Source organism: Echiichthys vipera (genome assembly GCF_963691815.1).
Source record: "Echiichthys vipera genome assembly, chromosome: 7".
In the NCBI taxonomy this organism is placed as follows: domain Eukaryota; kingdom Metazoa; phylum Chordata; class Actinopteri; order Perciformes; family Trachinidae; genus Echiichthys; species Echiichthys vipera.
In genome coordinates this window covers 2,302,724-2,329,682 of record NC_139832.1, presented here as the reverse complement: position 1 = coordinate 2,329,682, position 26,959 = coordinate 2,302,724, and the positions used below count along the sequence as shown (strand labels likewise).

Sequence of the window (26,959 nt, the reverse complement as noted above, 5' to 3'; positions counted from 1 at the left end):
GCAGCAGCAGCAGCAGCAGCAGCAGGCGTCCGCGGCTCAACGAGCACATAAATGTTTTTAAAAGCTCCTAATTGTCCTTTTCACTCCTTTTTCCTTCGCCGCACACACGGCAAAGACCAAACTATCCTCTCCTCCTCCCTCTCTCACTCTTTTTTAACGCGGCCCTTTTGTCGGAGCGATGTTAATTGAGGTAAGAAGAGAAGGGGGAGGGGGGGGGACACCCAAGCCCTCAAGATTTGCCGGGAAATCTGAAGAGAAAGACAGAAAAACTGCCATTTTTTGCGGAGTTGCGCGGAGAGGGGGTAAAAAAAACAAAATGAAGGCTGGCGGCGGTGACCTCCCCGGACCCGCGGTTTGTCAGCGATCGGCGCGCTTTTGTTGATTGAAATTTTTTAATTTGGGCGCTCTTTAGACGGCCGGTGAAAGGGGCATTGTCGCCCGAGAGATGAACTCCCCCGCCGCGGCTGCCATTCAGCGCCCAACCCCGGCCTTTTTTTCTCCTCTCGTCCCCTTCAAGGGAAAAGGTGATGAATGGGCCGTGAATATGTTTTAGAAAGAGGGGGGGGGGGGCAAACGAGACGTGAAATGGCGGATTAATTGAATCTCGTGTGAGCCTTTGGTCCTCGCAGCTGGACCGGTGCTTTAGAGGAATACAAGGCTGCTCTAATTGTAGGGAGACGCACAAAAAAGTATCCTTCAGATTCCTTCGCTTTTTCCAGCGCGGACGGGAATGTCATTCAGCCGCACAATGCTCCTATTAGCTGCTTAACTCAGCGGCGCCGCACACGCACGCTAAAGGGGTTTTTCACGCCTCGTCGTGCCTGAGGTGTGGTGCATGCGCGTGTGTGCGTGCACGTGTGCGTGGAGACTCGATGTTCATACGGAGTGTTGTAGGTTTCTGTCTTTTACAGCACACACGACGCTGCTGTGTGTCGGCGAGGCGAGTCGTTTTTAAGCCTTTGTGTCCCGTTTTGTTTCCTGCAGATAATAAAATATTGCTTTTTGTCCCCCCCCCTCCTCCCTCTATGACCCACACACACACACACACACACACACACACACACACACACCCTGCAGCAACAGTACCACTCCAAAATCGATGTCCTGATCGAGGAGGCGTTCAAAGACATGGTTTCGTCCCTCGTCAACAAGGTAAAGTGTGTTTTCTCGCTTCTGTGGGCGCCGCGGGGTCAAACCCTCCTCCTGTCACAACCTTTACAGATTTATAATTATTATTTATTCATCCTTTTAATCTTTGGCTCCATTTTTTCTATTGATATAAATTCTGAATAATTTTTTTTGATACTCATATTTACTTTATTTTTGTTTGTTTTTTTGTTTTTTCGAGGCGTTTTAACATTAATTTACTCTTTATTATTTATTATTTATTTGATTATTTGATGTTGGCTTTGCTCCTTTATTATAATTATATATAATTACACCATGGTTTTATTTATTTTATTAACGTTTTATTTACGGTTTCTTTTTGTTTCCTTTGATCCTTTTTTATATTTATTTATTATGATTTTACGTTTGTTACTTATATTTACTTTATTCTAGTTTTTTGTTTTTTTGAGCGGTTTTAACATTAATTTACTTTATTATTTATTATTATTATATATTATTTATTTTAATTTTGTGGTTGGCTTTGCTCTTAAAACTACACAATGGTGATATTTATTTATTTATTATGATTATTATTTATACATTTGTTACTTATATTTACTTTATTCTAGTTTTTTCATTTTTGAGGGGGGAAAAAAATATATAATAATAAGTAAATAAATATCTTATTACATACACATAAGAATGAGATATTTACGGTTTCTTTTTGTTTCCTTCTCCTTTTTATTTATTTATTCATTTATTATGATCATTATTTATACGTTTGTTACTCACATTTACTTTATTCTAGTTTTTTATTTTTGAAGGGAGAAAAGATATTATTTACTTATTATTATTATATATTTTTTTAATTTGATTTGTTATAGTTGGCTCAGAATTACTCTTAGATAATTACCCAATGGTCTGATTTATTTTTTATTAAGCGTTTTTATTACAGTTTATTTGTTCTTTCTTGTTGCGTATTGTGTTAGCATATTATTTAATTATTATATATATATATATATATATATTTATTATGGCTGGCCTTGCTTTACTCCCAGACGGTGGATTTATTTATTTTTTATTAACGTAATATTTATATAATAATGTTTTGTTTTTACTTCTTGATTTTAACACTAATTTAATCGTCTTTATTTATTTATTGATTATAGTATTTTATCTTTAATTTTAGCTCAGCTTTGATTGGTTTATAACTTATAATAATCTCTCATTATGAATGTTCATAAAATAATAATAATAATAATAATAATAATAATAATAATAATAATAATAATAATAATAATAACATGCACCAGTGCCGTGAGTGAGGGTTGTGTGAGGACGTCTCGTGCTTTTATTTTGAAAAACGACTGAATGATGGAATAAATAACTCTAAATCATATAAAATAATAAATAATATCCTGACGAAAACCAAACCAAACGAGACAAAAGAGATTTGTGCAGATGAAGGTGAAGTGACCGGCGCCGGCGTGTCCCCTCTGCCCGCAGTTTGCCGCTGTTTTAGACGGCGTCCTGTCCAAGCTCTCCAGATACGACGAGGGCACCTTCTTCTCCTCCATCCTCTCGTTCACGGTGAGTAGCTCGTTCTTTTTGTTCCTGGGAGCACGGAGAGCGGCGAGCGAGCGAGCTTGTTGTCTCTCCCCCGCTCACAGAACAAACCTGTTATTTACCAGAAACCAGATCTTCCTCAGCTCAGCTTCACTGTCACTCTTCTTCTTCTCCTTCTTCATCCTCTCCTCCTGCTCCTCCTCCTCCTCCTCCTCCTCCTCCTCCTCCTCCTCCTCCTCCTCCTGAAAGGTGAAAGCAGCTGCAAAATATGTGGAAGTCCCAGTGAGTGTGTCGACGTGCCTCGCTGTTTGCATTCTTCACCCCCGTCCGTCACGGTCTCTCTCTCCGTATTTGTGTTTGTCCATCCGCGCTCAGAGCGTCCGCGTGTCAGGCGCAGATAAAGCAGCCTGGAGATGCAAAGCGCCCGCTCTTTGCATTCAGCCCGTTGTGTACTTTGTGTGTTTGTTGTGTGTGTAAGTGTAAGTGTAAGTTAAACATGTGTGAAAGACAAAAGAGGGTTTTTTTATTATTACTTTTATTCCATGTGCAGCTCCAGAGCTCAGAGATCACACAACAAGCCTAATTAATTGCGCTCTTTTCCTCTGAGATGTTGTTTTTTCGCTGAAGTGTCGCTTTGTGGGCGGCGGCGTTCAGGCTGTCGATTAACGAACGACAGCGACGTGGCAGAGATCAGAGGCTGAGAGGAGGAAGAGGAGGAGGAGGAGGAGGAGGAGGAGGAGGAGGCGGCGTGCACGACGCAGGAGTTAGAGTGTAGAGGTGATGAGGCGTGAACGTTCTTGGCGGCGCTCGGGGTGTGAAGGAGAGAGGGTCTGAAGCGCCAGAGTTAGATCGCACAAAGATGGCGGTGACCCGTCGGCTCTTAGAGCGATTAGCGGCTCACGTCGAACAAAGCACGAGTCCTCTGTGATTTGTTTTTTGTGTCTGGTGTTTTTTTTGCATTTTCCGTCTCGTGAATATGAATTTTTTTAAAAGCGTCCACTGGGATTAAAACGATGTTTCCAAAGGTCTCGGGCTTCGATCCAAAGACGACGAAACAGCGATAAATGAAAAGGAATTGTTCTTTATTGTTAAGAGAAGTTCCTGTTGGACGTGAAACCAGGAAAACGTTGTGACACATTTCCCAGTAGACCTTCAAAATGTTCTGTTTATTTTATTTTGAAAGGACAAAACTCACGCGGGAGTCTTCGGAGACACAGTTCTGCCCCGTTATTTGTGTTTTAAGTCACATTAAAGGAATCCTTCACCCAACTGTGCACGCGGGTCACTTCAGGAGCGTGAGCTGTTCACACAGTAATCCGTAATAAAGATGTAACGTGAACGGACAAACAACAAATGGTATTTGAGCAATTAATTGGAATTGTACGTTAAGACCTGCAGTGTGATCGCAGCCTAAGAGAGACGGGCTCTGCTGAAACTACAAACACAAGTTCATCATTTTTCAAAGCCGCCTGTAGGGGGTGGGACCCACTGATGCTACAGACCTATCACAGATCAGTGGGTGGGACGCCATCTTACTTGGAAGCTAAGCTAAGCTAAGCTAACAGGCGCTGCGGAGAAAGCTGGAGAAGTAAGGACAATGGCGGAGGATGCTCAGTCTGATGTGGAAGAAGGGGATTCAGAAGATCTGATGCTTGAATCAGATGTTCGAGCAGCTGAAGCCGTCGGGGGAACGGGAGGCGTCTTCTGCGGCTGCTAGAGCCAAGGCAGAGGACGAGGTGCATTATGGGAGTTTTTGTTTTCAATCCACAAGCGCCGTAAAGTCACTCTCTTTTCTCAGTCAAGAAGGCACCAAATTAGAAATCTGTTACATTTCGACTCCATTTATGACGCACTTTCAATACAGATTGATGTTTCCACCGGTGAAGTCTTCCTTTAACAAAAACCAGCACAAAAAGATGCAAAATGACTAAAAATAGATGCAAAACCAGCACAAAAAGATGCAAAATGACTAAAAATAGATGCAAAACCACCACAAAAAGATGCAAAATGACTAAAAATAGATGCAAAACCACCACAAAAAGATGCAAAATGACTAAAAATAGATGCAAAACCACCACAAAAAGATGCAAAATGACTAAAAATAGATGCAAAACCAGGACAAAAAGATGCAAAATGACTAAAAATAGATGCAAAACCACCACAAAAAGATGCTAAATGATTAAAAATAGATGCAAAACCAGGACAAAAAGATGCAAAATGACTAAAAATAGATGCAAAACCACCACAAAAAGATGCAAAATGAGTAAAAATAGATGCAAAACATCCACAAAAAGATGCAAAATGACTAAAAATAGATGCAAAACCACCACAAAAAGATGCAAAATGAGTAAAAATAGATGCAAAACCCCCACAAAAAGATGCAAAATGACTAAAAATAGATGCAAAACCACCACAAAAAGATGCAAAATGACTAAAAATAGTGTGTTATTAAATGTTTCTGCATTCGATCAAACGCTGACGTGAGAACAGCCGACCGTCACTGAACAGCTGAGTTAAACCCGATCTCCTTAATCCTCTGGCCCGCCGCGGTTCCTCCCATCTATCCCATCATGCTCTCTGGTTCCCCGTCCAGACTTCCCCCTCCCCTGAAATTATAATGTAACTGCTACCTCGGCCTTTTGGGCCTTTTTGGTCTTTTGTGTGAAGGGAACCTGACGCAGGTAAGCCGCTCGTCCAGGTGGGATGACAAGAAGAAGGAGGGGGGGGGGGGGGGTTTGAGCCGCCCCGCTGGACAAAAATAGGAGATTTTGGCCCTCGGAGACTTTTCTTTCTCTTTATTTATACTTTTTTATTATGTTTTACATTCAGCGGACGACTGCAGCTCCTTACCATTTATTAGCAACGTGTAAAATCCTTACGCACACACACACACACAAACACACACACACACACACACACACACACACACACACACACACACACACACACACACACACATGTTCCTATTCCACTTCTGCCCTTTCTACATGCCTAACTCCGAAGTTGGAAGTTCCCAGTTTCCGATAACAAGTCAACGCAGCATAACGGGCAGTGAACACAGCATAACGGGCAGTGAACGAAGCATAACGGGCAGTGAACGAAGCATAACGGGCAGTGAACGCAGCATAACGGGCAGTGAACGAAGCATAACGGGCAGTGAACGCAGCATAACGGGCAGTAAACGCAGCATAATGTGCAGTGAACGCAGCATAACGGGCAGTAAACGCAGCATAACGGGCAGTGAACGCAGCATAACGGGCAGTCAACGCAGCATAACTGGCAGTCAACGCAGCGTAACGGGCAGTGAACGCAGCGTAACGGGCAGTGAACGCAGCGTAACGGGCAGTGAACGCAGCGTAACGGGCAGTGAACGCAGCGTAACGGGCAGTGAACGAAGCGTAACGGGCAGTGAACGCAGCGTGACGGGCAGTGAACGCAGCGTAACGGGCAGTGAACGCAGCGTAACGGGCAGTGAACGCAGCGTAACGGGCAGTGGCGAGCTCCAGCAGCAGACCGACGGCTCTCAGCAGCGTCGCTGACATGTCTGTGTTATTCGTTTTTTTTACAAAGACGCCACGTGTGATTTTACATTCATTCATTCATCTTTAGCCTCTTGTCCCTGTCGGGGTCGCGGGGGGGCTGGAGCCGATCCCAGCTGACATCGGGCGTGAGGCGGGGTCCACCCTGGACAGGACGCCAGTCTATCACAGGACACATAGAGACGAACAGAGACAGACAACCATTCACACCTACGGGTGATTTAGAGTCATCAATGAACCGAACACCTGCACGTCTTTGGACTGTGGGAGGAAACCGGAGAACCCGGAGAAAACCCACGCACACACGGGGACAACATGCAAACTCCACACAGAAGGGCACCAGCCGGGATTCAAACCAGGAACCCTCTCACTGTGAGGCGACAGTGCAAACCAGAGCATAATAATGATCCTAATGTTATTTAGCCGCTCTCACCTGCTGCACACTGTAGTTACGTCCCAGTGTTTGACGTCCTCCCAGAGGAACTTTACTTTAACTTAGGGTTCGTCCAAACGATCAAAAACAACCTTTTTTTGTCCCTCTGTCGTTCTTAAAAAGTTTTCCGTCCACTCGGCCTCGACTCAGAAACCTCTGCGTCCACAGGAAACCAGGTGCAGCGACTCCAAACGCTGTAGTACCCATGCCAGGCCTGGAGGTGGCGCTGTAACTGCCACAGAAACACACCAACAACGCAGAAGAAGAGACGGGGAGACGCTGTGGAGAATCCAAACACCGGAGAGTTCTGGAGTCAGATCTTCACACTCTGGGACCCGGTTTCTAAAGATCCCGTTTCCAGGCTCCGCTAACGCCGGTTTGGCGTGGAAGGTCGACCAAAACGATACTAAAGTTGTGCGGTTACAGGAAAACGCGTCTCTGTGCGGACGGGCCCTAAATGACAGTACAGTGTCAGTGTGCCCATGTACTACTGATGCTGTAGAGTCCTTGTGTGTGTGTGTGTGTGTGTGTGTGTGTTTCTCACACGTGTTCAGCAGGACGCGTTCACGCCTGCACAGCCAAGACACCAGTGAGTGACAGCCGCCCGTGCTCGTACGGAGCATATGCGGCGCTGGCAGAGCGGGAACACAAACATCGGGAGAGTGATCATCATCTCTGGCGCTTCACCATCTCTGACTCATCACAGTCCGACGCACAGCCGCATATTTAACACACATTAACTCCTTTCAGGGGCGTTCTGGGGGTCAGAGGCGTCGGCGTGGGGACTTTTGTACGCGAAAGGCAAGAAAATGGGATTGTGGGTAGAGCTGAAACAGTTCACCTGCAGATCCCAAAGAGTAAAGACGGATAATTCATCTGCTTCTGCCGTCGACACCAGGAGAAGTTCATGGTGTCAAACTGTAGGAACGGCTGCATTCCAACACTTAAAGCTGCAGGATGCTCTCTCTCTCTCTCTCTCTCTCTCTCTCTCTCTCTCTCCTCCCTCCGTCCTCTCTCTCTCCTTCCTGTCTCTCTCTCTCCCTCCGTCCTCTCTCTCTGTCCTTCCTCTCTCTCTCTCTCTCTCTCCTTCCTCTCTCTCCCTCCATCCTCTCTCTCTCCTTCCTCTCTCTTTTTCTCTCTCCCTCCGTCCTCTCTCTCTCCTTCCTCTCTCTCTCTCCCTCCGTCCTCTCTCTCTCCCTCCGTCCTCTCTCTCTCTCTCCCTCCGTCCTCTCTCTCTCTCTCCTTCCTCTCTCTCTCTCCTTCCTCTCTCTCTCTCCCTCCGTCCTCTCTCTCTCTCTCTCTCTCTCTCTCTCTCTCTCTCTCCCCCTCCGTCCTCTCTCTCTCTCTCTCTCTCTCTCTCTCTCCCTCCGTCCTCTCTCTCTCTCTCTCTCTCTCTCTCTCTCTCCCTCGTCCTCTCTCTCTCTCCTTCCTCTCTCTCTCTCTCTCTGTCTCTGTCTCTCTCTCCCTCTCTCTCTCCCTCCGTCCTCTCTCTCTCTCTCTCTCTCTCTCCCTCTCTCTCTCTCTGATGTGACCTGTGATAGGCCAAAGTCTCCCATCAGGGGCTGAAAACAGGAGAGGAGAGGAGCTGCATTAGTCCAGTTAAATTACAATATTTACAACTATTACAATATGATAATGTCACTTTAGTCGCTGTTTAATGTGAGACGTTTTGCATATGATGCATTCTCACATTAAGGGATTACTGAACAGGTGTACCGGGCTCAGGGGCCCATGAGCTCAAAGGCCCTGAAAATGATTAACAAAGAGACATTTACTATAGGGATGCAGAACAACTACTTAGAGATGCAAAATGACTAAAAATAGATGCAAAACCACCACAAAAAGATGTAAAATGACTAGAAATAGATGCAAAACCACCACAAAAAGATGTAAAATGACTAGAAATAGATGCAAAACCACCACAAAAGATGCAAAATGACTAAAAATAGATGCAAAACCACCACAAAAAGATGCAAAATGACTAAAAATAGATGCAAAACCACCACAAAAAGATGCAAAATGTCTAAAAATAGATGCAAAACCACCACAAAAAGATGCAAAATGACTAAAAATAGATGCAAAACCACCACAAAAAGATGCAAAATGATTAAAAATAGATGCAAAACCACCACAGAAAGATGCAAAATGACTAAAAACAGATGCAAAACCTCCACAAAAAGATGCAAAATGACAAAAAATAGATGCAAAACCAGCACAAAAAGATGCAAAATGACTAAAAATAGATGCAAAACCACCACAAAAAGATGCAAAATGTCTAAAAATAGATGCAAAACATCACAAAAAGATGCAAAATGACTAAAAATAGATGCAAAACCACCACAAAAAGATGCAAAATGACTTAAAATAGATGCAAAACCACCACAAAAAGATGCAAAATGTCTAAAAATAGATGCAAAACATCACAAAAAGATGCAAAATGACTAAAAATAGATGCAAAACCAGCACAAAAAGATGCAAAATGACTAAAAATAGATGCAAAACCAGCACAAAAAGATGCAAAATGACTTAAAATAGATGCAAACCAATCACAGAGATGCAAAACAATTACGAAGACATACAAACCAACAACATAAGTGCACAATCAGCACAGAGAGACCAAAATGACGTTGAAACGATTGAAAGTAGAAGGCATAGTTTATCGGTGCGTCGACAGTTGAATGTGGACGGACGGAGAGTTATTTAGGGACTTTTCGCCGTGTGCAAACAAACATTTGTACGCACACACACACACACAACGTGCACCTGGTAGAAGCGAAATGAATCCAGGGCAGGAAACGAGGCCGGTTAGCGGTGTGTAATTACCCGGCACTTCACCGCCTTCCTCCCTCGCTAACCGCTCATTATCCACCGGCCTCTCCTCCTCCCCCCTCCTCCCCCACCTCAGCGCCCCACCCCTCCCTGTCTGCGTCCGAACGTGAACACCGCTTCATTTTACACTCTCAATTTATGTTGTTGTTGTCAAATGTTGACGAGCAACCAGACAGCCATTATCCCGTCGCGGAGGGGGATTACTGGTGTTTGGCTACAAGTGAGGAGACAAAACAGGCAGAGCGTGACAAGAGCGCCGGGCCGCTCGCATGTGTTTTTGCTTTCTGTCTTTCTTTCTCTTCCTCTCGTGTTAAAAAGTCTTAATCTCGGTGGCTGGAACTGTGCCGGCGTCTCGGATCTGTCATGTTGCTTTGTCACCTCGTCAGGATGAGAGAAAGGAGAGGTAAATGATTGAGACTAAGCCTCGAGGGGGTGGAAGGAGGGGGGGGGGATTGATGTCTCAAGTGACAACCAGGGCAGTAATATGTAGCCAGTGACACACACACGAGTAAAATCCAGAATAGTGTCGTAGTTTCCCTCCCTGTTCACACTCGTGCAGAGCTTTTTAAGGGCGCACTCACACTGTTCTTCTGCACCGGGCCAAAACCTAGTGCGTTTGACCAGTGTGAGTGCAACCGTACCGAGCCTAGGTGCGGCACGCTTGCCGCCCACGGCCCGTCTGAGAGAGGTGGGCTTTAGTAAAGCACGTTTGCACATGTACGAGCACGAGCGTGCGCACGTGTACAAGCACGAGACCTACGGCGGCTCTGAGGTCATTTCCTGTGCGCCTGTTGGGACGTAGAAAAAAGAAGGAGGGACCATGCGCGGACACTTAAAACAATGGCGGTGAAAGGTTCACGTTGGTGTGATGCGGAGGTGGAGTGTTTACTGCAGATTTGGTCGATGAAAAGATTCAAAAACAGTCGACAAGACGCACAAAAACTCCGAGGTCTACGGAAAGATCTGGAAACAAAGCCACGCATCGCCATGACGTCATCAATGCGTGTGACGTGTTACGGCGTGATGACGTATAGGCAGCAAGAAGCATTCTCCGAGGCCCAGGTAGTGTGAGTACAAACGGGCCTGGAGGGGGGGACAAGGACCCTAAAGCACTGTAATCTGGGGGGAGGCGATTGGGTAAAACCGCCTGCCTCCTCTGCAGGGGGTGCTTGTCCTGGACTCTCCATAAGAAGCACCATGTTCAGTCCAGTTCATCAGTTTACCTGGTGCCTGAACAGATCACCGATCAAACTGACAGACGACGTGTGGGAACCCACTGCGGACTGTGATTGGTTAAGTCTGGACTGTATCCAACATGGCGGCCGGGTCACTAATGTAATGCTTTTGCTGCCAGCTTTGACTGTTTGATCCGAGTTTCTTGAGCCTACTTTGTTGCGGGTGAATGGACCTCATTTGCATAACGTTGCGGTCCCGTCGTGTTTATGCAAATTCAGATACGGTGAGCGGTCGGTCCACAGGTCGCCCTGATCTCCAGCTCTCCTTAGACAATGAACAGGATCCTTCGACTTCCTGTACGACAAACGCGTTTAAAGCCTCGATTTCAAAGGCTCCCTTGGAGTTGTGGCCAATTGCGGTGTGCGGCAACCAAAGACATCCACTGGTGGACTCCAGCGGCGAAGGATGCTCTTCAGGCTCATTTGGTCCGGGCGACTCCTGAACCAGGTATCAAGAGGAACTCATGAACTGGAAGGAGGTCGGACGGGTCACGGAGAGGTCTCAAGATCGTGCAGCATCAGTCTCTCAGATGCTGCCGCTGTCCCACCGCAGACGTCCTTTCTTCTCCTTCAGGTCGTTGGAAAATTGTCTAAAATGATGGAGAAATGCTCGTTGTTGGACAGAAAACACTGCACAGTATTGTAACGGGTCTGCATCAGCGTGGACGTGACCTGGAGACGACAGGACAAGGACGGTAACATGCCCGCTGAGACGCACAAGGTTCAAGCTCGTCAAGATTTCTGAGCGTCAACTCCACCATCATCCTCGATCTGCCAGACTCTCACTCCAGAGGATTATGGGGAGTCTGACAGGGCTGTCAGTCACCGGGCGTGACCCCTCCTCTCTCTCATTGGACATAACACACACTCACACACACACACACACTCACTCTCCAGATCCCCTGGCAGCCATGTGACCCCACTTTAACCCCTGGTATCTGCAGGTTTTCTTGGCGAGCGGTCCGTCTGAATTACAGCTGAGCGCCTCTGACTGATCTCCGTCTGTCACTTGCTGTTCGAGGCTTCTCAAACAGCTGCTGGGACCGTTTTTAGCAGGAAACATTTGACTTTCAACCATCGGAGAGTTTCCCGGTTCAATGCTAAACTGCAGTGAAATCCACAACGCTTAGTATTGCTTAGTGTTTCAAATTTAGATTATCATTTAAACCATGTTACTGTCCGGCATCTACCAAAGAAGGCAGCGACAGCCTTCTGAGAGAGTCTGACACTTTAACAACACCACAATAATATTAATAACTCTGATTAATGGAAAGTTGTTTTGGGCCTTTGGTGCAAGTTGTTGCATCGAAGAACAACATGGACACAGATGTGCGTCCTCCACAGAGCTGGGTCTGTCTGACGTTCCTGTCTGTTATAGTGAAGGTTTTCAACGCCACCGTACTCTACGGGGGAATTGTTGGGTCTCTGTAAATCATAAATAAGTCATAGAGTGTGGTCTTTACCTACTCTGTAAAGTGTCCTGAGATCACTTTGGTCAGGATGCCTGTCTGTAAATATTGGCTGGAAATAAGCAGTGAGCCCAGCAGCCCGCATCTGCCAATACTGATACACCTAAAAAACACAGATCACTGATGCACCGGTCTATCACTAGTGGAGATCCAGTTCCAACATTAGCATGTGACAGTTCCTGTCTCCTTCCTGTCGTCTCTGAGAAGCAAAAGGTTGCTCTCCCAAACTCACAGCCTGTGTCTAACCTGCCTCTTGCCTCTTAAGTGAAGTCAAAAGCTTCCCCGTGTTCCTTGAGGCTCCATTTCCTCGCGTTTCCATGGGGGATCTGACGTGCCACGCTTAGCGGCGCCGGAGCAGAACAACAAACCCCCCCGGGGCCCTCCGACGCTCGCCTGGCTCAGAGAAAACGGGTGTGAAAGATGTCAAAGCAATTACGATAAGCATTACAGTTGTAATCTCCCATGACAACAGGGAGTGTGAATGAACAGGGCTTTACCCACTTGCCCTGCCTCTGGCCTCTCCCAGCCCGACACACCGCCGCTGCCACAGCACTTAAGGTTTCCTCCGGTGCAGCAGCTCCAGGAGCGCGTGTTACTCCACAACATGGACAGGGTTTTAGCAGCGGGTGATGCTGAACATTTGCTCCCTGAGTTGTTTGAGTGTCGATCAGTTTTACCTTAAACTAAAACACAGAAGACAAGAAGTGTGGTGGGGAAATGCTTTTAATAGTAAATCACTGCCTCACATTATTGATTCTGTGCTTTTTAAACTGGTCCAGTTGAATTGGACGCTTCTGATGTTTGTCCACCAGTAGCTGCGGTTTTTAAAGGAACGAATCAAACTGGTTTTGAACGTTGTGTCGAACAAAAGCGTCTCTACAACCAGGAGTGTATCCACAAATCTCAGTCCAGCAACATAACACACAACAGGTGACTGTGCTGCTCGTTTAAGAGGATTGATGAAGGAATTTTATCATTCATTCATTCATCTTCAGCCGCTTATCCCGGGGTCGGGGTCGCAGGGGGGCTGGAGCCGATCCCAGCTGACATCGGGCGTGAGGCGGGGTCCACCCTGGACAGGACGCCAGTCTATCACAGGACACATAGAGACGAACATAGACAGACAACCATTCACACCTACGGGTGATTTAGAGTCATCAATGAACCGAACACCTGCACGTCTTTGGACTGTGGGAGGAAACCGGAGAACCCGGAGAAAACCCACGCAGACACGGGGAGGACATGCAAACTCCACACAGAAGGGCCCCAGCCGGGATTCGAACCAGGAACCCTCTCGCTGTGATGTGACAGTGCTAACCACCACACCTGAAGGAATTTTATTTTATATACAATTCCAATTTATAACAAAAGTTATCTCAGGATACTTACATACATACAGAGTCGGTAGAGACCACACTCTATGACTCCTTTATCATTTACAGAGACAGCAGCAGCAGTCTTGTGCACACAGTGGCGTCGAAAACCTTCACTATAACAGACAGGAACGTCAGACAGACCCAGCTCTGTGGAGGACGGACATCTGTCTGCACCGGAGAGAGGAAGAGAAGGAGAGAGAGAGAGAGAGAAGACGGACAGATGGACAGAGAGAGACAAAGACAGAAAGTCCCAGAGATAAAAGCAACCACAAAAGTAACAGTTACTATAATAATATCTATAGCAGTGTAAATATGACTTATATATTATGAGTGTGGGGCAACTGTGGCTCAGTACTAGAGTGGGTCGTCCTCCATTCGAGAGATCGGAGTTTCGATCCCCACCTCCCCCGGTCCGCATGTCGAAGTGTCCTTGAGCAAGACACTGAACCCCGAATTGCTCCCCGTGCTGCGCATGGGTGTGTGAATGTGGTGTGAATGATTAGATTAGATGGTCTGTAGATGTCCACTGGCATCAGTGTGAATGTCTGTGTGAACGGGTGAATGTTGCAAGTAGTGTGAGAGGGCCTTGAGTAGTCAGAAGACTAGAAAGGCGCTATATAAGTCCATTTACCATTTAATACAGCAGAACAGTAGAAACAAGCACAGCTAAGGTGACAGAATATGAAAATCATATTAATTATGGTGGCAAACCTGATCAATGATGAGCAGCGGCAACAGCAGCTACGATACAGAGAGACACACCACTGATGGTGTTTTTATGGCTACAAATGTTATAGTTTATCAGACTAATGATAGTTTATATGAGTAACAGTGATAATAGCAGCAGGAAGCGTCATGCAGGACCACGGCAGCAGGCACCACCACCATCAGCAGAGACCCTAACACAGGACCACGGCAGCAGGCACCACCACCATCAGCAGAGACCTGTACACAGGACCAGGGCAGCAGGCACCACCACCATCAGCAAAGACCTGAGAGACGATTTAAGGGAACGACTAATGAACTCAAGATAATTTGGAGTAAACCGTGGGAACAAAGTGGCTGTTATCGTCATTTGTAATTAGGTTTCTTTATTAGCTCCCGAGGGTAAATGTGTTGTGCAGACAGGGTTCAGCAATCCAAGGACACAAACGACAACAAAGCACAACAAACCACAGTGCGACATTTGTTTAAAACAGACCTGATGGATTCATAAAATATCCAAAACGATCACGATCACTGCGGGTACAGAACCACGTCCATGTCGGGGCGACTGTGGCTCAGTAGCAGCGTGGGTCGTCCATTCGAGAGATCTGTGGTTCGATCCCCAACTCCCCCGGTCCACATGTCAGAGTGCCCTTGGGCAAGACACTGAATGACCCAAATTGCTCCTTGTGCTGTGCATGGTTGTGTGAATGTGGTGTGAATGGTTACATTAGATGGTCTGTAGATGTCCACTGCCATCAGAGTGAATGTCTGTGTGGACGGGTAAATGTGACAAACACTGTGAAAGCGCCTTGAGTAGTCAGAAGACTAGAGAGGCGCTTTATAAGTACAAGTCCATTTACCACGTCTGTAGCTCTTGGTTCGACGGTTCTGGAGCCACGTAACGACGGCCAGATCGCTGGAGCTGGAACCCGCTGTGTAAAGGTCGGGAAAGGTCCAGAGAAATGGAGTTTGTGGAGTAAAGCGCTGACAGGTTCAGTGGAGCCTCACCTGTAAGTCTACTTCTGCCTTTTCTGGTTCGGTTGAGCAAAATAAACAAATACATACAAAACAGACAGTCGCCTCCCTAGGGAGGTGTTCCAGGCACGTCCAGCTGGGAGGAGGCCTCGGGGAAGACCCAGGACCAGGTGGAGAGATTAGATCTCCACACTGGCCTGGGAACGCCTCAGGATCCCCCAGTTAGAGCTGGTTAATGTGGCCCGGGAAAGGGAAGTTTGGGGTCCCCTGCTGGAGCTGCTGCCCCCGAGACCCGACCCCGGATAAGAGGCTGAAGATGAGAAGACAAAACAGACAGTCCCAAACAATGACAGTACATTAATGCCAGCAGTGCAGAGGGCTGACTGTGGAGTGAGATGCGTCGCCCATTTGTGAATGTTCAGTGTGGTGATGGCAGTGGGGATCCAACAGGACCTTGTAGCGTGGACCTGATGGCAGTAAGTCAAAGGCTTGGTGGAGGGGGTCGGTGGGGTCCTGTGTGATGGTACTGACCGGGTGTACAGTTGTGGTAGGGGGGTTTGGGGAGAGCCAGTTATTTTGCCGGCCTGATGAACGGTACGTGCAAGTTTTGCTTTGTGCTACAGTGGAGACTCACCTGTACGTCTACTTGTGCGTTTTCTGGTTCGGTTGAGGGAGTTTTTGTCGTGCAGAGACCTTCGATAAAGGGTCAGCGGATAAAGGGACAGCACGGTTACATCGGTGTTGGAACGGGACAGTTCTCTAAGGCCAGACGGGTCCGTGTCACCGAAATAAAACACTGCTGCTAGATTTCAAGCTTTACTTTTCTGTGTGTGTGTGTGTGCGTGCTCAGGTCATCATGTGCAACCACTGCAGCTGATCGGTGTGTGTCATTAGCTTCTGATCAGTGTGTGTGAAGTGAGATGTTCACCACATTCTCAACACCAGGCTCCACGGACTGCTTTATTGTGAATGTCTGACATCGTCGTTTACATTCGGCCTCCGCCCTCTTGAAGCCCTCTCTCAGGCCGCGTGTGTGTGTGTGTGTGTGTGTGTGTGTGTGTGTGTGTGTGTGTGTCTGTGTCCTCTCTCCTGCAGAAGCCCGGGATGGATCTGGCCGACACCTACATCACCTTCGTACGGCAGAACCAGGACATCCTCCGAGACCGCGTCAACGACGAGCTGTACATCGAGAAGGTGTTTGAAGTGAGTGCGGATCCTTGTTTGTTTCCATTTTAGAGCTTTTGTAATCGTCTCATTTTTGTAGTTTTAGCCGTCGTTTCTATCGGAATTAGTACTTTTGTGCTCACCGAGTTAATAACTGAGATGTGCAAAAGGAAGTCAGACGATCAGAGAGACATCAGACACAAAGAACTTTATTTGGAGGTCAAAAGCACCTCAAATGTCCAGATATTCCCTCGTGCCTCTGCATACTTGCCGACTCTCCCCATTCACGTTAGCGACTCACGATTCTTCCAGCATCATTACCTTATCTCCCGCGGTCAGTCATTTCTCCCGCTAATCTCCCGATTTTACAGAGAAGGAGATGAGTGAGCAAGTGGGGGATATTTGTCACAGTATCTGGCAACCCCTACTATTGTTCTCACCAAGTTAATAACTGAGATGTGCCTTTAGACGGAAAATACAAAACAAGGAACGAGCAAAAGAAACCATTTAATTCCTTCTTGACTTGAAACATGATGTGACGGCGAGATTAAAAGATGCTTTCTGAGCGTTTGTAGCGACACATCAGCCGTGACCCGCTCTAAATGAAACATTCACAGCGGTGCTTTTCGTGACGGGAGCGAGGTTAATGAGAGCGGCAGCAGTCACGGCTGCGACTCTGCCTCCCGTCAGCCGGCCGCTCGCTCTCCTTTAGAGACTCCGAGCGTCAGGACATAAAAAGTCTAATCATGAGCCACAGAGTTGATTCTGCGGGCGGGTTGACCTGTGAGCTGCGTTCACGGCCTCGTCGCACAAAACCGCGCCGGGAAGGAACGTTTCTGCTCGCTCAGATAAACTCTGCAGAAACACAAACATGTCCGCCTGATGCTGCTGTCGGATACGGCCACAGCTGCATTTTTAAACACGTCTTTGTTCTGGGATTTCTTGTGTTTTGTGTTTCAGGCTGGTTTTGATCTCCAGGGTCTTTTTCCTTCTCATCTTCTCAGTTCGTCCGATAGCTTTATATCGCAGCTAACGGCCCCCAGCTGTGATCGAATCCCAATGTGCTGCGGCCTGGTGAGCTTTTGCTTAAAGCCAGCAGTGGAAGAAGTACACAGTTTATACTTAGGTCAACCACACCGTGGCAATATTCTGTTATTAAGTCCTGCATTCAAAATGTTAAGATAGATAAGAGATAAGAAAAACGTTATTGTCCGTCACAAGTGACAGAAATCCATCTTTGACAGGGCAGGTTCAATTTACACTAAATAAATAAATACATACAAAACAGACAGGCGCCTCCCTAGGGAGGTGTTCCAGGCACGTCCAGCTGGGAGGAGGCCTCGGGGAAGACCCAGGACCAGGTGGAGAGATTAGATCTCCACACTGGCCTGGGAACGCCTCAGGATCCCCCAGTTAGAGCTGGTTAATGTGGCCCGGGAAAGGGAAGTTTGGGGTCCCCTGCTAAAGCTGCTGCCCCTGAGACCCAACCCCGGATAAGAGGCTGAAGAAGACAAAACAGAGAGTCCCAAACAATGACAGTACATTAACGCCAAGAGATGCAGCAATTCACAACGGCGACTGAGTGGTGATTTGTGACTGTTCAGTGTGCTGATGGCAGTGGTTTTTCCGTGACAAACTGCTCAAATGTACATGCACATTCTGACAGCACACTTTGTAGCGGGGAGCTAAAGTCTGTTTTAATGTTGGGTCCGACTGATCCAGACATTTGCGTTCACACGCACAGCTCCTCTTGGTGATGTCTAGGTAACTTCAGAGTTGCAGTGCACGTGTGAAAGGGACACGAAAGATGCTTATGTCTCGTGTTTACATCAAAACTTTTCAGTGGTTTTGTTTTTTGGGCTCAAATTGGAAGTGCACTAAAAACAACAGCTTGGACGTAAACGCATGAAAATGTGACATTAAGCTTTTATTGTATCGGATCTTTCCACAGGATGCACAGTAAACGTTTGCGCGGGCGCGCTCGGCTGATGATAAACCTGCACGGGCGGAGCTCACAGGCCGGCGTCTGCACGGTCGGCGTGAGCTTTGATTCTCCACTTTCAGAGCAGCGGCAGGAGGCTGCTGAGGCTGAAAACACCGACTGCTTCTGTTGACCTGTTTATCACTTAGGAAACACCGAGAGCTGCCGGCGCGCTCCGCGGGAGCCGCAAACACACCTCCACCTATCCATCCACGCGTCCGCCCCGCGGTCCCACGCTGTCCGTTTGCCTCTCCCACCGACCCCCCTCCACGATTCAGATGTATAAGAATATTCTAGCGAGAGAGTTGCCAAACACGCCTCAGCTCGCCGCCGCCGTGAGACAATGCAGCGAACATGGCAGCTCAAACCTTTGTGCACATTAGCAGCACGAAGCCGAGCGATGGATTTCTGCCACCCACCGCCTCCTGTGTGTGTGTGTGTGTGTGTGTGTGTGCGTGTGTGTGTGTGTGTGTGTGGTGTGTGTGTGTGCGTGTGTGTGAATGAGTCTAATGGAGCTCAGAAGCGCCCAGTCATGCGCCGAGGAGGAGGTGACGGCGGGGCCTCCAAGTGTCTCCACTCAGCCCTTCAACATGCATCACACACACACACACACACACACACACGTGCAATTTGTGCGTAACAAAGAAAGTAAACCTTGTGTCCATACAGGGGGAATCAGCACAGGTGCATTATGGGTACTATGCAGTAACCTCGTTTAAGTGCATCCGCGCTCATTTAAGGCGTCTTTTCTTTACGCGGAAGGTTCGTCAACAAGAACGGAGAAGAAGAAGAAAGAGGCGTTATTTTTCTGTGTGCATGCTCACAAGGGCCTGCCTGCCTATTTGTGTACAAGTGCTCACCAGGGAACGTCTTTGTGAAGAGTGTAACACATGCCCACACACACACACACACACACACACACACACACACACACACACACACACCCATCCTCTCCACATTAGCAGCCAGATCACCTTTATGAAGCCGCTGACGAGGACGAACCTGCAGAAATGTGGATCTCTTAACAAGCTGTAATTTGGTGAATGGGCCGAATCTATAGGGAGGCTTTTTATCCAAAGTGCTTCACAGTTTAGCACCTTCTCAATTACTCTCTCACACACACACACACACACACCTGACCGAGCGGTTTGGGGCTGAGCGTCTCGCCCTAAACACACACAGACCCTGCCTCAGGAGAGAGCGGGTGTAAAAACAACATAAAGTGTTACACAGTTATGCAACTTTCTCTTGTTGCGGGATTTATTTTAGAAAACCGCCGTCGGTGACTTCACGCAAGATGAAAGACGCGGCGGATTGTCCCGCAAGAATCCAAAGCATGCATCACTTCCTCCTCCTCCTGGTTTTCCTTTAGAGAAAGTGACATTTCTGCGTCACGTGTTCTGTTGCCGTCTTATTTAAACTCTTGAAACAAGGCAGAATGGAGAAGATCACAGTGAAGGAGAGAATCTCACCTCCTGGTGTTTATGTAAGAAATTAAGACTCTTTGATTTTAACAAAAATTACCTTTTTCGTCCCCAAACCGGGGAAATGTGTCAGATGTTTAAATGACACCATCAGCGCGGCGCCGTCAGGGATCCACCCTCCGTTCATCACGTCCAAATTGTTTCTGACAGGACTAATGCGGACCCACAATGCCGTGCAGCCCCTCCGCCCTCCCACACGCATATTCCCTCCATCTGTTTTCACTCTCGTCCTCTAATCAGCTCAATTAAGGAGCGTCTTCGTACTCAATTTCCACAAGCGCTAACGCGGCTCGCGAGGCGAACGTCAGGCGGCTGATTAGCCGCTCGCCCAGACACTCACATAAACGTCTCATTGAGGAGAGGAGGAGGAGGAGGAGGAGGAGGAGGAGGAAGGGGAAGGAAATGAGAAGAATCATCCCAGGAGCAGCACATCTATCCAATAACTTCAACATCCTCAGGACTCCGTTAACTCGGGGTGCGAGGCGATAGTCAGAGAGCTGATTAGCATACGAGTGGAATTCCAGCATAAAAAAAGATTTAACGAGGAGACGGAGGAGGAGACGGAGGAGGAGAGGAGGACGATATCGAAACTGGAACGGCTGAATCTGTTCTCCACACACTCACACATTAAATAGAGTGATTCATGTCACACAGTTGATGCACACAGGCCACATATAAAGGGCTTCTTTCACATTAAAAAGGTAGAAAACTACATGTAATCATACACTTCATCATACTATTTTACGGGAAAGTGTGGATTCTTGGATGAGTGTTGAAACGGGGTCATCCCTTTGTTCCTCAGACTCTTTCTTAAGGAAAGTGTGATGTGAGAATCGGAGCAGCGGGGGCGGAGCTGCAGTCAGTCTACCGCACCGTTGTGACCAAAAGAGAGCTGAGGAAGACAAAGCTCTGGATCTACCCCTCAGTCCTGGTTCCTACCCTCACCTGTGGTCATGAAAGCTGGGTCAGGACCCAAAGAACCAGGTCCAGGTCCAAGCGTGTGAAATGTGTTTCCTCAGGAGGGGGTCTGGAGTCTCCCTTAGAGAGAGGGGGAGAAGTTCAGCATCCGTGAGGAACTCGGAGTAGAGCCGCTGCTCCTTTGTGTTGAAAGGAGCCAGTTGAGGTGGTTCAGGATCATCTGGTAAGGATGAACCCTGGGCGCCTCCCTAGGGAGGTGTTCCAGGCACGTCCAGCTGGGAGGAGGCCTCGGGGAAGACCCAGGACCAGGTGGAGAGATTAGATCTCCACACTGGCCTGGGAACGCCTCAGGATCCCCCAGTTAGAGCTGGTTAATGTGGCCCGGGAAAGGGAAGTTTGGGGTCCCCTGCTAAAGCTGCTGCCCCCGAGACCTGACCCCGGATAAGAGGCTGAAGATGAGATGAGATGAGAGATGATGTTCCCTCTTCCTTCGTGATTAAATTCAGCATTTACTTTACCTGATCTGGACTTCATCGACGTGCAGCAGGGGTCGGCAACCTGGGGCACGCTATAGCAACAAGTGTGCAAGAAATGTTTTTGGAAATGTCGCAGAGCTGTCTCATCCACAAATGACTCGTTTGTGGACTGCCTGTTATTTACGGTAGTTTGATGGAGCTCTTGGTTTAAAGCAAAAAGGCTCAAGGACTGGTGAGTCTTTGAGCTTTCAACCCTTTGTTGAACAGCGAGCGCCGTCTACTGGGCTCCGAAAACAAAGAAAATACTTCATTTGTATTCATGAAGCTTTGTTTGGACATCGCTACCTACCAAAACCAAGCCCCGCCCACAGCGACTTCCTGGTTGATCCAATCAGGAAGCTCCGTCAGCGTCAGTTCTGAGTGTCCACTAGGGGCAGGTTTCCTAACAGAGCAGTTTCTCATTGAGCCCCATGTTAAACAGGCCGTTTACACAGCATCATTAAACCTGTTTAAGGACAAAAGAACATTCTAGTCTGTGTGTTTAGCTCAGATCTCCATGACAACACTGAGGGGGAGGGGCTAGTTTTTATTTTATTGGAGGTTAAAGTGTATGAATAATTAGGGGCGTGGCCTCTTGAGTGACAGCTAGCCTCTGGCCTTCACTTCTCCTCGGAGGTAAACGTCAGCCAGATGGACGTACGCCCCTCCCCTCAACGTCACATACATGCCCTTTTTTGGTCAGAGGAAATGAGGCGGAGTAAAAGTCTGACACAATGGCGACTCCCGTAGGCGAGGACGATTGGATCAAGTTGAGAGAACTGACATCGACAGAGACGCTACGTCCGTTTTTATACAGTCTACGGCAAAGACCCGCCCTACCCTGCCTCTGATTGGCTCATTTGCGTCGTCTTCTCTACAGGATGTGGAGGTGGGGGAAGGTAACGCTCAGTAGGCGTCGATATGGCACACTGATACATGAGAAACTGTAAAAGTGGCGTTTCATATCAAAAAGGTAGCCGACTCCTGACGCACAGGAGAACGGGAACGCTGCCACAGACACCCAGCTCTAATTCTGCCGACGCCGCAAACTCAATCACCACCGTGTGACCTCACGCACGCCACGGCTCGCACCTTAACGTTTATTTAAATGTGTAACTCTTTTGATATTCTATTTTCCTTCTGTTACAAAGCAAAAACAGCTCTAGAGAAAGAATCTGTGAACTCGTTCGGTGGCTTTTCAGATCACCAGCTACGACTTCTTTATTTCCAGAGGTTTTTTTTATTGTGTTTCGACTTAAATCCTCATTTGAAAAGTCATCACACATGTCTTGTATTTAGTTGACACCGAACGAAGAAGAACCGCTTCATTACTCTGACATAATTAAGGAGGCGGTGTGAAGCGGGGTCAGGGGTCGCTCCCACAATAGATTGAATCAAATATTTGCGTGACCCCTGAGTGATCGCGGGCTTTTGTCAAGTGCATGAAATAACCCTTTGACTGTGTCTCTCTTTTAAATTAGACGGTAATTACAGTTTTTGTCAGTGTGAAATTAAGTCTGCCGATCTGAATATCACAGGTCATTACTCTGTCACAGCAATTTCCCGAGCGTTCTTGTGCGGCGGAGGAAGGTGGGAACATTTCAAAGACGGCGCTCGCGGTTTTTCTTCTTCTTCTCTCGAAGGTCGAAGCAGAGCTGTGAACTCTTCCCTTGACGCGCGGCTTTCAGGCTGTTTCGCAGTAAATTGGTACCTTTTGAATAAGTAAATGTTTCATCCTCTTTGAGGTTTTTTTCGACGCCGCACATCCTCTGACCTCGCGTTGTGGTGCCGTCGGCGTCTGATTGAAGCGAGGCCCTTTCAGAAGCCGCCGGCGGAGCAGACGGCGATCTCCTGAACTCCCTCTGAGGGCAAACGTGAATCGTAAAAAACCCTAAACCCGTCCTTGTTCGGAGAAGCATCCATTAACATAATGATGCTTTTATTTATGTGCTTTTTAAGGTGAAAAGGAAAAACACAGTGCTGAGTTTAAAGATCGCTCCGCGGGCGTGTGTGCTCCTGGTTGCTCTGACTCGAGGATGCTTTCAGGGGGATGAACGAGGCCGCTCTCTGTGGAGAGTGTGTTCTGGGGGTCCGGCGGTCGCATCCTTCACGCCGGGAAAATCCGTCGTGGCCGATTCAGAAGGTCGTGTTTTATCCCTTTTTAATGATGCACTTTAAAGGGTGGGAGAAAATTTAGAACAACCAGCAGCCAAAGCGGTGTGTGTTCGGCTGCAGCTCCTCTAACGCCCAATAGATGAGTTAATGCTGTTCTCATCATTCATTCATTCATTCATCTTCAGCCGCTTGTCCCTGTCGTGGTCGCGGGGGGGCTGGAGCCGATCCCAGCTGACACCGGGCGTGAGGCGGGGTCCACCCTGGACAGGACGCCAGTCTATCACAGGACACATAGAGACGCACAGAGACAGACAACCATTCACACCTACGGGTGATTTAGAGTCATCAATGAACCGAACACCTGCACGTCTTTGGACTGTGGGAGGAAACCGGAGAACCCGGAGCAAACCCACGCAGACACGGGGACAACATGCAAACTCCAAACAGAAGGCTGTGAGGCGACTACACCACCGTCTTAAAGCAGTTCTCCCCTTTCTTCATGTTTCACAGCACTTAGTAAAAATTTTAAACATGAACAACTACGCCTCCCTCCAAAGTCACGCCCTCTTCGCCCCGCTTGATCTCTGACGCTCCCTCCTCCCCCCACATTAGTGCTGAGAAAGCGAGCTGCTCAAGTGCAACGGCTGGGGTGTTTACACTACCGCTGACGTTAGCGCTTTAAGTGGAGTCTCCCCCTGCTGGACATTAGAGAGAATGCAGCTTTAAGTGGAGTCTCCTCCTGCTGGACATTAGAGAGAATGCAGCTTTAATGGAGTCTCCTCCTGCTGGACATTAGAGAGAATGCAGCTTTAAGTGGAGTCTCCCCCTGCTGGACATTAGAGAGAATGCAGCTTTAAGTGGAGTCTCCTCCTGCTGGACATTAGAGAGAATGCAGCTTTAAGTGGAGTCTCCTCCTGCTGGACATTAGAGAGAATGCAGCTTTAAGTGGAGTCTCCTCCTGCTGGACATTAGAGAGAATGCAGCTTTAAGTGGAGTCTCCCCCTGCTGGACATTAGAGAGAATGCAGCTTTAAGTGGAGTCTCCTCCTGCTGGACATTAGAGAGAATGCAGCTTTAAGTGGAGTCTCCTCCTGCTGGACATTAGAGAGAATGCAGCTTTAAGTGGAGTCTCCCCCTGCTGGACATTAGAGAGAATGCAGCTTTAAGTGGAGTCTCCTCCTGCTGGACATTAGAGAGAATGCAGCTTTAAGTGGAGTCTCCTCCTGCTGGACATTAGAGAGAATGCAGCTTTAAGTGGAGTCTCCTCCTGCTGGACATTAGAGAGAATGCAGCTTTAAGTGGAGTCTCCCCCTGCTGGACATTAGAGAGAATGCAGCTTTAAGTGGAGTCTCCTCCTACTGGACATTAGAGAGAATGCAGCTTTAAGTGGAGTCTCTCCAGTTGGGGCAGGGGGAACGACTGAGGCCTGGGGACGGATGAGGAGCCGCTCAGGAACAGGAAGTCGAACTGAAAGTGTCGTCGCACAGGAAAACCGTGACCACAAAAGTGTGTGTTCTTCTGTTTCTTACAGCAATGGTACGGCGGCGCCATGAAGGCGGTGTGCGTTTGGCTGACGGACAGACTGGACCTGCAGCTCCACACGTACCAACTGAAAACACTCATCAAGATTGTGAAGGTAAGGAAACGTGAAATACGCAATTACAAGAGACCAGAGCTGCTGTCGGCATCATTGTTCGACGCTGACAGGTTACTTTTACCTCCCACAGTCAAAGTCTCCTTTTCTTCACTGTTTAAAAAGAGCTGCCGTGAAATCCTCCGCCCGGCTGAACTGACTCTTTATATATGTATATTGTGTGTATATGTATAAGTATACGTGGCTTATTCATGTCAGAATAGTCAAAAGTGACATTGAAGGGGGAGCAAAGACACATAAAGACGACTCACACGTCCTTGAAAGCAGCGGCGGTGTGAAGAGGCGGCGACACACAAAAGAGGAAACTGCTCAACTGTGCCGCTCGCCGCTTTTGTCTTTTCATAGTTTGCTAATGTACGGAGACGCGCGAGTTTAACTTGAAAGCGAAGAGACGAGGAATTATAATGGCTTCTTAAAAAAAAAAAAAAACCCGCTCCGCCGCCTCGCCGCGCCTTCTCCGTCCGACGCATAAAAGACTCGGCTCGTCCTTGAGCCTCAATATTCACGCTTTTGTCCTTTCCCGGCAGCTGCCTCCTCCCGCTCGCTGCATTCCTAAGATGCTCTCTGTGTTTCCCCTCCCCTCTCCTTTTTTACCTTATCTCCACCCCTCCATCCTCTCCACCCTCCCCGCCCTGACAGAAGACCTACCGTGACTTCAGGCTGCAGGGCGTCCTGGACGTCACGCTGAACAACAAGAGCTACGAGACCGTCTACAACCGGCTGACGGTAGAGGAAGCCACCACGGCCGTCAAGTCGGGCGACGGCCTGCAGGGCATCAGCATGAGAGACAGCGACGAGGACGACGATTGAACACGCGTCGAACCTTTCGCGCGCCGCGTTGCTACCTGATCGTCGTCCCCTCCAACGAATCAGGACCTTTCTTCACAGTTGCGTCGTAGACGGAGAGCAGCGCGCCGTGACTGAAGGTCCTGACGAGGTGAGGACGAACGCTCGGGTAGCGACGCCGCCCGCCCTCCCTTTTTCCGCCCAACCACCCGTGACGTCGCCCTGACACTGCTTTACACGAGGTGAGAACGTAACAGGAAGTCAAGGTGAGGCGCGGCATCTGACGGGACCCTCTGGACGGTGCTGAGACCAACCTCGCCCTCCCTCTCTCACCTGCAGGACAGGAAGCCCCGCCCTCCTCCTCCCGCCCTCCCCCCACGTGCAGCCATACACTGATCGATGTCACTTTGTACAGTGTTGCTCAGCTTCATCCACAGTTGTAGCTATTTGTTAAAAACAAAAAGGCTCGCGGAGTTTGAGGGACCTCGCCGCCTTTTTACGTTGTTTTCAAACCGACAGAACGCAGCAACGAAATCTACGAAAGGAGATTTTTGTTTGACAGGATCCTCGGGATTGTAACGACTGTTTTGATCCACGGTCGTATCTCTGAATGTTACTTTACACTCTTCTGATTCTGTTTGGTTGAGTAACCATCCTGATAGCAACCCTCCACCCTCAGTACACACGCAACCACCAACGTTTACATTCTCCTGGCGAGCCACAGCAGGATTAGCGTGACGTGAGTGGATCGGGGTGGATGGTTGGAACATCTAACCGACGGTCCAGTATTGATTCCTTTTAACCACGAGCACAATTTCTCTCACCGTAACCAAGAAGTTAAGTTTACTCTTAACCTCGGAGGACGTAGCTCAGAGAGACTTGGACGTGTCGTTTTCATAGACGGTATAAAAGAGATGGATGTAGCCACCATTAGACCACCCGTTGGGTTGTGGATGACCATTTTGAAACCTTGAGTTGGGCATTTTAGCCGCCACGTCTTGTTTTTTTAACGGATCTGAGCGCTAAGCTAAGTGTTGTTCCCATGCTAAATGGCGCTACGCTAAATGCTAAAGAGGGAAACGGTCGATCTTCAACTGGAGTCATTT

The 26,959-nt window shown here is 48.1% G+C and overlaps 1 protein-coding gene across 5 annotated transcripts in view; it reads left to right on the top strand.

The window, feature by feature from the left end:
- Positions 1–25,937, top strand: part of cadps2 (Ca++-dependent secretion activator 2) — a 136,801-nt gene extending 110,864 nt beyond the window's left edge. For all 5 annotated transcript variants that reach the window (XM_083917255.1, XM_083917254.1, XM_083917252.1 and 2 more), the window contains 6 exons: positions 1,078–1,152; positions 2,614–2,697; positions 2,923–2,955; positions 16,333–16,440; positions 24,945–25,049; positions 25,707–25,937. In XM_083917255.1, coding sequence (XP_083773381.1) covers positions 1,078–1,152; positions 2,614–2,697; positions 2,923–2,955; positions 16,333–16,440; positions 24,945–25,049; positions 25,707–25,877 — 576 coding nt within the window. In that variant the 3' untranslated portion in view covers positions 25,878–25,937. The remainder of the gene's footprint in view (positions 1–1,077; positions 1,153–2,613; positions 2,698–2,922; positions 2,956–16,332; positions 16,441–24,944; positions 25,050–25,706) is intronic.
- The last annotated feature ends 1,022 nt before the right edge of the window (positions 25,938–26,959 follow it).